Raw genomic sequence first — 13,022 nt, 5'->3', positions numbered from 1 at the left:
TAGTGCTGTCAAACGATTAATCGCGATTAATCACATCCAAAATAAAAGTTTTTGTTTACATAATATATGTATGTATGCTGTTTATATTTATTATGTATATATAAATACACACACATGCATGTATATATTTCAGAAAAATATGTTATGTTTATATATTAAATATATTTATTTATAATATAAATTTTATGAATATAAACATAAACATGTAAATACATGTAAATATTTTCAAAACATATACTGTATGTGTGTGTATTTATATATACATAATAAATATACACAGTATACACATATATTATGCAAATATACACATATATTATGCAAACAAAAACTTTTATTTTGGATGCGATTAATCACGATTAATCGTTTGACAGCACTATTAAAAACAAACGAACAGATGAAAAAAGTCTAACACAAAAGTAACATAACTTTCCATAAAAAGTAATGTAATTAGTTACTTAGTAACGCAATATTGTAATGCATTACTTGTAAAAGTAACTTTCCCCAACACTGGTGACTTTTTATCTCACAATTGCAGCTTTAATTATCACAATTTGGATTTCTTACCAATAATTGCAAGTTTATATCCCGCAATTATGAGGGAAAAAAAGTGAGATAAGTCACAATTACCATTCTTTTCTTTTTTTTTATTAAATAATTAATTCGTTCGTTCGTTCCCATGGTAGAAAAGGGCTTACATTCCTCATTATAGATATGCATATGCATTCTATTTTTTTTTTGTCTTCAATAACAAAATAAAAAGGTGACAATGGAAAATGGTTGAAATTAATTAATAAAAATACAAGTAGTTTTTCTTTAAAAAAAATATTGTTTTATACTTCTTTAAAAGGTTTTAAATGCTGCCACTTTTTTCTTGCCCTTTTCATGAAACACACGAAAACAATACATGAAACAAATCATAATTGTGCCACTACAATACAATTATTTTACTATTAACCAAATCAATACTGCAACAATATAATTGCTGCCACTTTTGTTTCTAAAGTTCCCAGTGAGGAAATGTATTACTCTGACTACAAAGTCAAATAGCTTGATTGCTGGATTCAAACTGAACTGTTATTACCAGCAGTGCTGTTGCCACTGCTTTCTAAAATAGTGATCAAGTGAAGCATGTAGCCTATTTCAGGAATTGGAACCGAAATTGTTTTCTTAACAACATTCTTCAAAATATCTTCTTTTGTGTTCAACAAAAGAAAGAAACTCATACCGTAAATGATGACAGATTTTTTTACCTGTGGGTGAACTATCCCTTTAAGTCTATAACAGAATCCTGGTTTGCAGATGTGATGTGACACTGACAAGAGAAGTGTATTATAATGGACTTTACTGTGGATTAGTCCTGGGCTCAGAGAGGGAGGACTCTCTCTATTGTGTGTAACGAGCACACGTGTTTGTACTAGCCGTACCTCACTGTTTGAAGGACATCCATCCCATCATTATCTTTTTCCTTGATAGAGCACTGAGAGTAAAGAGAGGCTTCAATTAAGGAGTGCCAAATATTTCATGTCCTCAGTTTTGAGGAACAGAGCATTATGATACTTCATATGCATGTTTGCCTTATTTTTGATATTACTTGAGCATTTTATTCAAATCAGTTTGAAATGTAGATGTTCTTACCCATTCCAACACTGCTGCCCACACATGTGACTGAAAGACAGGACACAACACACAAAAAACATGCATTTTTAAAGCAATTTCAGTTATTTACTGTTCAATCACCACAGATATCCTGAACTATAGTGGCCCAAAAATATTTGTACCGGTGCTGTACTTACGAAAATCTGAATGTCACTGCATTATATGATAAAATAGCAAAGAAAGTGGCATTTGTTTCAAAGAAAGATAAACAAACATTTCACACAGAAGTTTGTTAAGTTTAAAAGGAAGACAAAAAGTATTGTTACACTTCCGGTTCCATGTTCATATGATTTGTTTCCATTTGGTTTGATATTTTATCTAATGCAATGAAAAGCAAATCATTTTTGGGCTTCTTCATTACCTGAATACAGCCTGCTGTTACAGAACTGGACCTTGCTTCCGTCTGGGCTCAGTGGGGCGACGACCACTGAGTAGACCTGACCGCACACGATCTCAGACACAGTACATGTGTAGCTGCCGGGCTCTGGGCTGCACGTGTGAGTCCTGCCGCTTCCAGTGACTTCTGCTGTGTATTTGGTGAGGGCGCTGCTGGACCTCCAGCGCACAATCAGCGTGTTATTGGTTCCTCTATAGAGACGGATGCCTGAGGGACAGCACTGACCTTGAGAGAGACGGGAACGTTTGATGAAACTTCACACTTACATGCTGTGATAAGATTGAACAGGTGACATTATTGCTTACACACGGTAGCCAGCATTAATTACTGGCAACATTTTATAAATGCTGCATTAACTACAGTACAACAATGCCTAAATATCTATTTGGCTGTTGGCTAACATTATTTCCCTATCGAAAGGAAACTCCCGTTGTGTCGTCACTGACGACTCTATGAGGAAACTCCTCTGTAGTAACAGTAGTTTCCCCAGCTGTGTGGCCTAGAAGATGTCAGCTGAAAAGGACAGTCATTTCAGAGGCAGAGCAAGTTATTACATTTTAATAAAAATATTGTAGATTAATTTTTCTTTACGATATGTACACTTGAATGAAGAATTCTCTGGAAACGTGTATTTTGAAAAGGTTTAATTTCATGTTGACTCCAGAAGTAATGCTGCCTTCACATGCTATTGGCTAAAGTCACAAATTGGACATGAATGGCCCACTAAAGTCATATTTACCCCAGAGATATTTTTAATATCCAAGTTTTTGAGTTAGACGGGCATTAAGCTTTAAATATGGCAGAGGAGAGAAACATTTCTTTTGCGTTAAGTTTTCTTTGTTGTTTCCACAAAATGTATATTGCTTTCTCTTATCATCACAGTCATGTTTTTAAAGAGAGAATTAGAGAGAGTAGAATTTATTTGACCGGAATTCTGACATCAATTTGGAATTCTGGCAATCAAGCACGTTTATATGAATGTGTGGTTGCCATCAATCGGAACGTTCCATTTTATTCAAATTCTGTTGGATATTGGCTAAATATCTTCAATATATTTTGGGTTTAATAAGATTTTACCAAGGAATAGGCAAGAAGGAACCTGGTGTCCTCCATGATTCCTGTTCTGTACGACAACAAAGCACTTGAATGCAGAAAACCCCCAAAAAACTCCTAATTATAGAAGGAAAGTATGAAATTTCCAATAGCACATGAAGGTAGCTTTAAAAATCACTCATAATAAATTTATGGAAGCAGTGCAATTTTTATATTATTGCTATCTAATTAAAAAGACATATCTCCGCTTTTGAGAATTTTGACTTTTTTACCATAAACTTAAGAGTTCACCTTAAAGGGTTAGTTCACCCAAAAATGAAAATTAGCCCATTATTTACTCCTAGGCGTATATGACTTCCTTCTTTCAGTTGAATCCAATAAAAATGGTCTTTGATCTTTCAAGCTGTTTAATGGCAGTCAGCGGGTGTTGTCTTACAAAAACGCATGGATTCGCTACAGGAGGCCTTTGTTCACCCCCCGGAGCCGTAAGAGACACTTTTTATTTTGGATGGATGCGCTTTTTTTCACTTCTTTTGGACGAATGCATGCAAAACCCGCTGAGTGGCATTAAACAACTTGAAAGACAAGAACCAAAGACTTAAACTACTTCAGTCTGTGTGCATTGAATTTATTTAATACACGAGTTTCACAATTTGAGTTGAATTACTGAAATAAATGAACTTTTCCACGACATTCTAATTTATTGAGATGCACCTGTACACCTAGGATGCCTTTAGGGTAATTCATAGGCTAATTTAAATTTTTGGGTGAACTAACCCTTTAACAGATGTGTAACGACAGAATTCTGTTGACAATATGGTGCTAAAGATGACTAATCACATTATTTTCTATAACATTTTGCACAATTTTTTTTTATAAAAAAAAAGTGTTTTCATGCTCTTGAATCATGCATTTTTGGACATACTTTTCACTGGACACTGACTCTGTGTATTTGTGTTAGTTCTACCACTAATGGCATCACGGTCAGTTCTGAGGACGTACTGGCAGAGAATCCGTGGTAGGTGCACTCCGCCTTGTGTCCGGTGCGACTAATGGCGTCCAGGGAGACCGTGTAGTTAGTGCCGCAGGTGATGCATCCCATCACGCATTCTGTTTCCATAGTGTGACACTGCGCATGGCCGCGTGGTGAAGACAGAGAGGCGATGTACGTCTGGGCGCCGTTAGCGGGTGACCAGGTCACGTTGGTCATGGCCTGAGTCACCTGGCTCACCGTGAGATTGTCTGGACAGCAAGGTGCTGAAAAAACAAATTAAGTACTCTTTTAAACTTGTAAGATGTGTAGGTTGTGTTTCAAAACACAAGACAGCATTCTAATAGAACAAAATAAGTGACCAGGAAGTACACAAGAGACTTGCCTCACATTTTATTTCAGTTGTTTTCTGTTAGCATGTTGCTAAGCTAATGCCACCATGAGCTTAAGCATACAGCACATACTCCACAAATATTGGTTAAAATAACCCATTTTAAATTTTATCGAAGTATTATATTGATACTTTTTTTTACGTTTTCTACAAAAATCCTGCTGGAAAAAACAAAACAAATAAAAGGCATTACAGAATTTCTACAAATACCCTTACAAACATTACAAACCATCAACTATTAATCATTAAAACTATTAAATAAAATGTTTTTTTGTAGTGTGTTTTGGGACATATTCCATTAGGATTTGGTGGTTTTAACAAGACACCAAAAAAATGGCAACAAATTACCAGTAGAGACCCACGGGGACCATTACAGTTTCCATTAAAACCAATACAATTCATTTATATAGATCAGTGATTATAACCAGTAAAACTACTACAAATTCTGTGATGGGTTGTTTTTTGTTCAGAAGGTAACGTTTCTCTTTCTCTTGTTTCAATCATCTTGAATGTAACTGTAGGTTTTTGACCCAATTGGCTTCTTGACTGTTTGAAATCCTAACCTGTTTCCAGTGGAACGGTGTAACTGGGCATGCTCTCTCCAGCTGAGGTTGATGCGATGGCACTGACTTCATAGACGGAGCCACAAGGCAGGTTGGACACCAGACAGGAAGAGTCGTTTGAGTGACAGACGTGTGTGTCACCCACTGAGCCAATCACACTGACGGTGTAGTTGGCAACTGTGTTATCAGAAGTCCAGCTAACCAGCACACTAGAACTAGACGTGTTAGTCTGGCTCACACTGGTGATCTCAGGCATGCATGGAGCTTTCCGGAAGAAAGAAAAAGAGAGAGAGAGTGTGTGTAAAGTATATCTGTGAAAGGTTGGATGTATGTTCCACTTTGTGTGCGTGAATTTACCTGTTTCATGTGTTTGTGGACTGCAGGTGAGGTTGCAGCCACTTACGTCGTTGCAAGGTATGATGACTACACTGTATTTGCTGTTGCAAGTGAGGTCAGAGAGGGCACACCTGGGTGCCGTGTCATTACACAGAATCACTTCGTTTGCATCCACAGCACGGGTCTCATACAGATCCGCACCACGCACAGGAGACCACTCCATCATCAGAGTCTCCCAAGAAGCTGCGGAAACCGTGGTGAGCGCTGGACAGCAAGGCACTGTGGATAGCAGGTGGAAAAGAATAAGTTTTTTAATGTAAAAACATTTTTTTATTTAAAAAAAAAATGGTCAGTGAAAAGCAGCTATTGCTACTAGGGGGAAGGTCGTTCTAGAATAGTAGATCTAAAATAAGCCTGTGAGTGCAACATGATTTCATCAATATTTTTACCTGGTTTCTTGGAAGAAAAGTACTGTCCATTATTAATGTGTGTTTCTTTAAGTAATTCACTGGCATTTAGATTCCCTATATGTGACCCTGGACCACAAAGCCAGTCATAAGTAGCACAGGTATATTTGTAGCAATAGCCAACAACAGTCTTAAGTCGCTGGGGTATATTTTTAGCAATAGCCAAAAATATATTGTATGGGTCAAAATTATCGATTTTTCTTTTATGCCAAAAACCATTAGGATATTAAGTAAAGATCATGTTCCATGAAGATATTTAGTAAATTTCCTACAGTAAATATATCAAAACTTAATTTTTGATTAGTAATATGCATTCCTAAGAACTTCTTTTGGACAACTTTAAAGGCAATTTTCTCAGTATTTTGATTTTTTTTGCACCCTCAGATTTTCAAATAGTTGTATCTCGACCAAATAATAAAAAAACATACATCAATGGAAAGCTTATTTATCTATACACACTTTCAGATGATGTATCTCACTTTTAAAAATTGAGACTTATAACTGGTTTTGTGACATGACTTCAGAGCTAACATACATGGACAACAAGCCATTTTACAGCATCTTTAACACTCACAGGTGGTGTGGTTGAGGAGAGGTCCCGGGGGACTTTGTCCAGCATGGTTGTGTGCAAACACACTCATGATGTACGAGTATCCGCAGTGGCAGTGAAACTGACAGTACAGCTCGGTCGAGTTGCACATCCCCTCGATGCCATCGTCACTTTTAATAAAGGTGGTGTAGTACTCTGCATGAGGGACGGCGCTCCACTTCACAGAACAGTTACCGGGCACCAATTCCTCCACCCAGATGGGCTGCGGGGGACAAGGGACTGACAAACAACAGATTGGGCAGTGAGGGAGTCTCCAAAAGGCAAGATTCAGAGTGATAATAGCTTAAATTTCATTCTGTTGTTAGTTCTTCAGACCTATGGACAGATCTGTATGTAAATGACATTGTTTATGAATGGCTAACATCTTGTAATAACTAGGGCTGTGCAAAAACCAGGATTTAAAACAGGTAGGGTTAACCTTACAGCAGTGCTCAACACTGATTACGGTCAGACTTTCAAAATCCTTCTTCACTTCAATTAAGATTAGTTTAATTTTAAAGCACAGCCACCACAAAATCAGACTTTAGCAGTTCTTCTTACTTTGAGACCGTTCCGAGGTTAAATACAGATTTAAAATCATAAGATATAGTTTAGCTATGATACGGTTTTTGAAATTAAATCTTTGCATAGCAAATGTGTCAGGAAATGCTGGCAAATACTTTCCAATGCCTTGGAAAAAAACAGTTAATCTTAAAAAAAAAAAAAAAGAATAGTCAGTAGTCAACATTTGAAGTGGATCAAAACCTTTCATCAAAGTTGTCCTAAAACCTAAAACCAAATTCGTTCTTGTCTTAGGACAACTTTGATTAACTTTTTTGATCCACTTCAAATGTTGACTACTGTACATAAACCCAAATAGGAAGTTAAACAGTTATTGAGTAAGCATGTGTCCTATTGTGTGTCCTAAACTCCTGAAACATTGGTGTCAATGCAAGAGCAGTCAATGCAATGTAGGATAGAAATCAATTAAATCTGTGTATGTGTGTGAAAATATTCAGATGTAACCCCCCCTTTGTAATCATTCACATTTTCATAAGTAACGGTAATCAAATTACACTTTTTTTCTCAGTAACTGTAACAGATTGCAGTTAAATTTATTTTGTAATTACATTACGTAATTCTGTTACATGTAATAGTCAATCCCGAACACTGGACGTGTTCAGTACTAAAAAAAGAGTTAAATGCATATTGAGCAACGGAAAAGTTCCCACGGTCTTATGTGTGTGCGATCTGACACAGAACAAAACACGGACAACGATAGGCTACTTTGGGCTTTGGTTGTGGGCTTAAATGAACAAATACAAAAAAATATGTCAAAATATCTATGTCTGTTAAAATTCCACTTAAACACAGTCAGTGGACTGGCACTGTTGGTATGTACCATAAATATGATCGGTCAAATGTTGTGTGGTAATGGTTGTCATGTCACAAACATGACAGTTATTAAATGTCCTGTTTTTGGATTTTAGTTTCAGTAAATGGACTGATGAGGGAGCTTTGTGTTGTGCATTAACATTACAGTATGTCTACATCGGGATGTCCAAACCTGTTCCTGGAGGGCCGCTATCCTGCAAATGTTAGCTCCGAACCTAATTAAACTTACCTGAACCAGCTATTCCAGGTCTTCAGAATTTACTAGAAACTTCCAGGCAAGTGTGTGGGAGCTGGTTCGGGCTAAACTCTGCAGGACGTTCACCATCCAGGAGCAGGATTGGACACCCTTGGTGTAAATGCACGTCCAGTCCTGCTCTTAAAGGCCCCCTATCCTGCAGAGTGGCTCAAGCCCTGATTAAACCAACTAATCAAGGTCTTTAGGATCATTAGAAACTTCCAGGCAGTTGTGTTGGAGTTCAAATCTACAAGAAAGTGGTCCTTCAGAAGAAGAATTGGACACCCTTGACATAGTACATCAAACTGAGGAAGAAAGTCCTGTTATCAATGATATGACAAACTTGCATGTGTGAATGGGTTTACTCACATGAAATAATCTGTACTGGGTATGAGGGGACACTGTTTCCAGCCTGGTTGATAGTGATCACTGTGACAGAGTTTGTCTCTCCACAGCTCAGAGGAATCAGGATGCAGGAGTTAGTAGATGAGGAGCAGTTCTGTCCGGTCAAGCTCAAGGCGACATACTGCTCTGCACCCTTAGCTGGGTCCCACGACACCACAATACCAGCATCAGGGGTGCTTGTCACCACCAGCTCAATGGACTGAGGAGTGGGAGGACCTGCGGACATATACACACACACACACAAAGTTTAATGTGCCAGCTATCGCAGAGTTTTAGCTGTGAAGATTTCCTAACCTCAGGGGTGTCCATTCCTGCTCCTGAAAGGTCACTGTCCTGCACAGTTTAGCTTCAAGCATAATTAAACACCTGAACCAGGTAATCAAGGCTCTATCAGAAACGTTCATTCATTCAAAAGTTAGTCATCTAATTTTGTTCTTTAAGACTGGTCAAAATTGTTAAAATTCGGTTACATCAAAACGTAGATCTAAGCTGAATCCAAAATATAAGACTGATTACCTTTTGGATAACTGCTAGTTGGTCAAACTACTTCTTAAGACACTGTCTTAAAATAGAGGCTAAGTTTATGCAACTGGCCCCTGGTGTGTTAAACAGAAGCTAAACTCTGTGACAGGTTTTGCAGTCCAAGGAGCAGAATTGGACAACTCTGCCTAACATGCTGTACTTGGTGTGCATGCTCTGTTTGCTGCTCTTTTACTGACCCCTTTCTTTTCCTTAAGTGTTACAGGTATTTACAGGTATGACAGAAACTGTGTGTGTATCAAGTGTAACAGTTTCTGCCTACTTAAGCATGAAGTAAACTCTCTCTTTCCATCTCTATTGTCTTACGTGTGATTTGGCAAACTGTGAAGTCATCTCCGGGAATGTTCTCAGGACTCCAGGCATTTCCTTTAATGCAGTATTTGGTTCCTGCCTCCAGGTCTGGAAAGTGAACCTGAGTTTCTGTGATATTGAGGCTAATTTTGCTGTACGAGCCATCCTTGATGATGCTGAGACTGTAGAGGACAGCGTGATTCACTGGCTCCCACTTCACCAGGATACTGCTGTTGCTGGGAGAGCTGGTGTTGAGCTGAGGAGCAGGAAGGACTGGGGTCCAACAGAAGAGGGAGAAAAGATAATAGTGAGAGATCAGACAGACATCTGCATTGTAACCAAAAGTATTGAAGATACTTATTGACTACCAAGCTAAGTGATCTAATTCTGATCCTAAATTAATTTAGTGATATGGATATGAGGGACAGTTGACAGGTGTCAGATGGCTTTATGTAATAGGAGCAGTACCTATTCCTTTCATTTCCTGCCTTGTTCTATTCTGTCCTTTTATGTCCTGTCTTTTTCTTTCCTGTCTTTTCATGCCATGTCCTGGATGTCCTGTCTATTGCTGTCCTGTCCTGTCTCATCCTTTCCTTTCCTTTCCTAAATGTCCTGTCTATTCTTGTCCTGTCTCATCCATCCCTTTCCTTTCCTTTCCTTTCCTTTCCTTTCCTTTCCTTTCCTTTCCTTTCCTTTCCTTTCCTTTCCTTTCCTTTCCTTTCCTTTCCTTTCCTTTCCTTTCCTTTCCTTTCCTTTCCTTTCCTTTCCTTTCCTTTCCTTTCCTTTCCTTTCCTTTCCTTTCCTTTCCTTTCCTTTCCTATATGTCCTGTCTATTCCTGTCCTGTCTCATCCATCCCTTTCCTTTCCTTTCCTATATGTCCTGTCTATTCCTGTCCTGTCTCATCCATTCCATTCCTTTCCTTTCCTTTCCTGCCTTGTTCTGTTCTGTCCTTTTATGTCCTGTCCTTTCCTGAATGTCCTGTCTATTGCTGTCCTGTTCTGTCTCAGCCTTTCTTTTCCTTTCCTTTCTTGAATGTCCTGTCTATTCCTGTCCTGTCTCATCCATTCCTTTCCTTTCCCGGATGTCCTGTATATTCCTGTCCTGTCTCATCCTTTCCTTTCCCGAATGTCCTGTCTATTCCTGTCCTGTCTCATCCTTTCCTTTCCTTTCCTTTCCACTTCTTCACTTTCCATCCCTTCATTTCCTGTCTTGCCCTGTCCTGTCCTGTCCTGGCATTTCCTATTCATCCCTCTCTCATTCATTTCGGTTCTCTCCCATTTCTTTCCGTTCCTTTCCATTCCCTTTAGGCCCATTCTGGTGTCTTTCATCGTCTTCAGTCCCTCTGTTCCCTTCCCTCTCTAGCCGTGTCCATTTCTAGTTCTGTCCTGCCTGAAATGTCCTGTCTGTCCCTCTCCTGTTCTTTACTGATCCCTTCCCTTCCACAGTTTCGTTTGGAAACTGGATTCTTTTTACTAAACCCTAGGCATTGGTTCTGCTCTTACCACTTCCTGGTGTGTCATAACTGGAACAGGTCTCAGATTGCTTAAGTGGTTTGAAGAAAACACCCCATTGTTCTGTTTGGATCATATGCATGATGTAATTCTGTGGATATTTGTGATAGGATTTCACATCGAGACTATTCTGAGAATTAAGTTACCTTCCATTATTATTTCCTTGGTGACCATCTCAGGTGGAAAACGTGCTACCTGAACAATGACACAAAACTGCTAAGGGCCCTGAGGTGAAGACAGAGAATTAATTTCCTGTGCCCAGTCCCTTGAGGAGGGCAGCCCTTTTGTCATAGTTCAACTTCTCATATTTTGCCTATTTTGCCTAAAGAGCAAACCCGGATATTGTTACTTAGGGATACATGCGTGAGAAACCTATTCCATTGAAAATGTGAACACAAGCTATGCATGCTGCTAAAAATCAAGCCCATGAGATCAGCCATATAGCTTATCCTGATCTTTCTCAATGAGAGGATAAGGTTACAGCACTGGGTGAGGGTTAGAGAATAGCCAACTCTGTCCCTTCATGAATGGATCATTTCTTTGGCCTCGAGGTCAAAGAGGGGGGAGAGAGAGTAGAAGAATATACCTGTCTTAGCCTCCACGGAGATGGAAGGCTGGCTTCTGCCTGCGCTGTTGACGGACATGACACTGAGAGTGTAGTCTGTGTATGGCTGGAGGTTGGTGACAGTCCCCGGAGAGCCGGGTACTGAGATCTCTGAGAAGAAAGATCCATCATTTGTCTCAGCACGCAGGATGTAGGAAGTGGCACCGGAGACCGTAGTGAATTCCACAGTGATGCTCTGGCTTTCTTTAGAGGAGGCCATCACAATGGAGGGCACATCAGGAGCTGAACAAAAAATTAGAAATGTTAAAGTTCCATTAATTTCACACATCGTCAGTTAACACTGGGAGCCTAACTGATTCAAAAATATTAAACTGCAAACAAGGTCAATTCAACAAACAAGTTGCTAATCAGGGATTCTATATGGAAAACCTGGAATTATCAGGGAATTTAAAAATGGTCATTTCCAGGCATAGAAAGATCATGGAAATTTCTTTCAATTCTAAGAATGCTTAAAGTTTTTTTTTCACACTGAGACATATTACCTCCTAGATCCCATCACTACTCTTTAGCAAGCCATGTGTAGATTTCAGTACGCACCAGTAGATCCATCCACAGTAGCATCTGTCAGCATGTTCATGTGGCTACCCAGGGCCTCGACACGAAAGGTGTATGCAGTGTTGGGATTCAGGGAATTAACGGAGCCCATTATGGTGTTCTGTCCAAAGCTGGCAAAGACCACAGGGACTTGAGAGTTTCGGAGAGAAGCTGTTACTCTGTAGGACAATGCGCCTTCATATTTGCTCCAGCGCAACACCGCACTCTTTGATGTCACCGTAAAAATACTCACTGTTATTGTGCTGCCTGTAAAAGACAAGAAACTTAGTTGTCTGAGGAATTCATTAATGCTGGTTAAATATAACACAAATCATAATCAAGAACAGTGTATTTATGAGTGTGAATTTGAATTTAAACAGATACTGTTAATTTGATCCAGATGAGCAGTACCTGATGCCTGTAAATGAAACAATTTACTTTTATTAGACTAAACATTCATAACAAGTGTAATTAGTACATTTGGATTATTTTTTTTTAATTCCAAGTGTTTTTCATAACTGCATCAAATTTAAAATTAGTATTAATGCATTAAACGTATTAATGCATGACAGAATCATAGAAAATGTTTCTTTTCTTTTATTACTTAATTCTTTTTTATTTAAAGAAGTACCATTTCCCTGTTCATTCACATTATTCTATGCTGCATGTTACAAAGTACTTAAATTATGAATAAAGGGAAATGTGAAGTGAATGAATAAAACTACATAACTTACTTGTGAGACTATTCCAAGCAAAAGCACCAGTCCCTTGATTCCTCCCAGGCCTGCCATCTGTTTTCTCTGTTTGAATCCTGATTTCTCCTTTTTAATCTAAACTCTGCACTCTCTTCAGTTTCTTGTGTTTTGTCTGAATATACATGGAGCTTTTCTTTAAGGCATCTCAGATACTTTAACCTAACCGCGCCTCCTCAGAAGAGCTGGCCAATAAGAGCTGGGGATGAGAATGAGCTGGCCAATCAGAAGTGAAGATGAGACATGCATGTAAACAGGTGTAACAGAAGACTGGAGCAAGAAGTCTAATG

At 38.7% G+C, this 13,022-nt stretch overlaps 1 protein-coding gene across 1 annotated transcript in view; it reads right to left on the bottom strand.

Moving 5' to 3' along the window:
* The window catches only part of LOC107718007 (fibronectin type III domain-containing protein 7-like), a 14,943-nt gene extending 2,172 nt beyond the window's left edge, over positions 1–12,771 (bottom strand). Inside the window, exons 1-13 of the mRNA XM_016524922.1 lie at positions 12,715–12,771; positions 12,392–12,398; positions 11,984–12,247; positions 11,408–11,668; positions 9,325–9,582; positions 8,443–8,694; positions 6,429–6,683; positions 5,409–5,666; positions 5,052–5,315; positions 4,109–4,363; positions 2,018–2,278; positions 1,636–1,665; positions 1,425–1,477 (exon numbers count right to left, since the gene is read on the bottom strand). Coding sequence (XP_016380408.1) covers positions 1,455–1,477; positions 1,636–1,665; positions 2,018–2,278; positions 4,109–4,363; positions 5,052–5,315; positions 5,409–5,666; positions 6,429–6,683; positions 8,443–8,694; positions 9,325–9,582; positions 11,408–11,668; positions 11,984–12,247; positions 12,392–12,398; positions 12,715–12,771 — 2,445 coding nt within the window. The 3' untranslated portion in view covers positions 1,425–1,454. The remainder of the gene's footprint in view (positions 1–1,424; positions 1,478–1,635; positions 1,666–2,017; positions 2,279–4,108; positions 4,364–5,051; positions 5,316–5,408; positions 5,667–6,428; positions 6,684–8,442; positions 8,695–9,324; positions 9,583–11,407; positions 11,669–11,983; positions 12,248–12,391; positions 12,399–12,714) is intronic.
* Positions 12,772–13,022: the final 251 nt, after the last annotated feature.

The sequence above is a fragment of the Sinocyclocheilus rhinocerous genome, unplaced genomic scaffold, assembly GCF_001515625.1.
Source record: "Sinocyclocheilus rhinocerous isolate Xijiao unplaced genomic scaffold, SAMN03320098_v1.1 scaffold843, whole genome shotgun sequence".
NCBI classification, from domain to species: domain Eukaryota; kingdom Metazoa; phylum Chordata; class Actinopteri; order Cypriniformes; family Cyprinidae; genus Sinocyclocheilus; species Sinocyclocheilus rhinocerous.
Note: the sequence above shows the minus strand (reverse complement) of the source record. Positions and strands in the feature narration are given on the sequence as shown.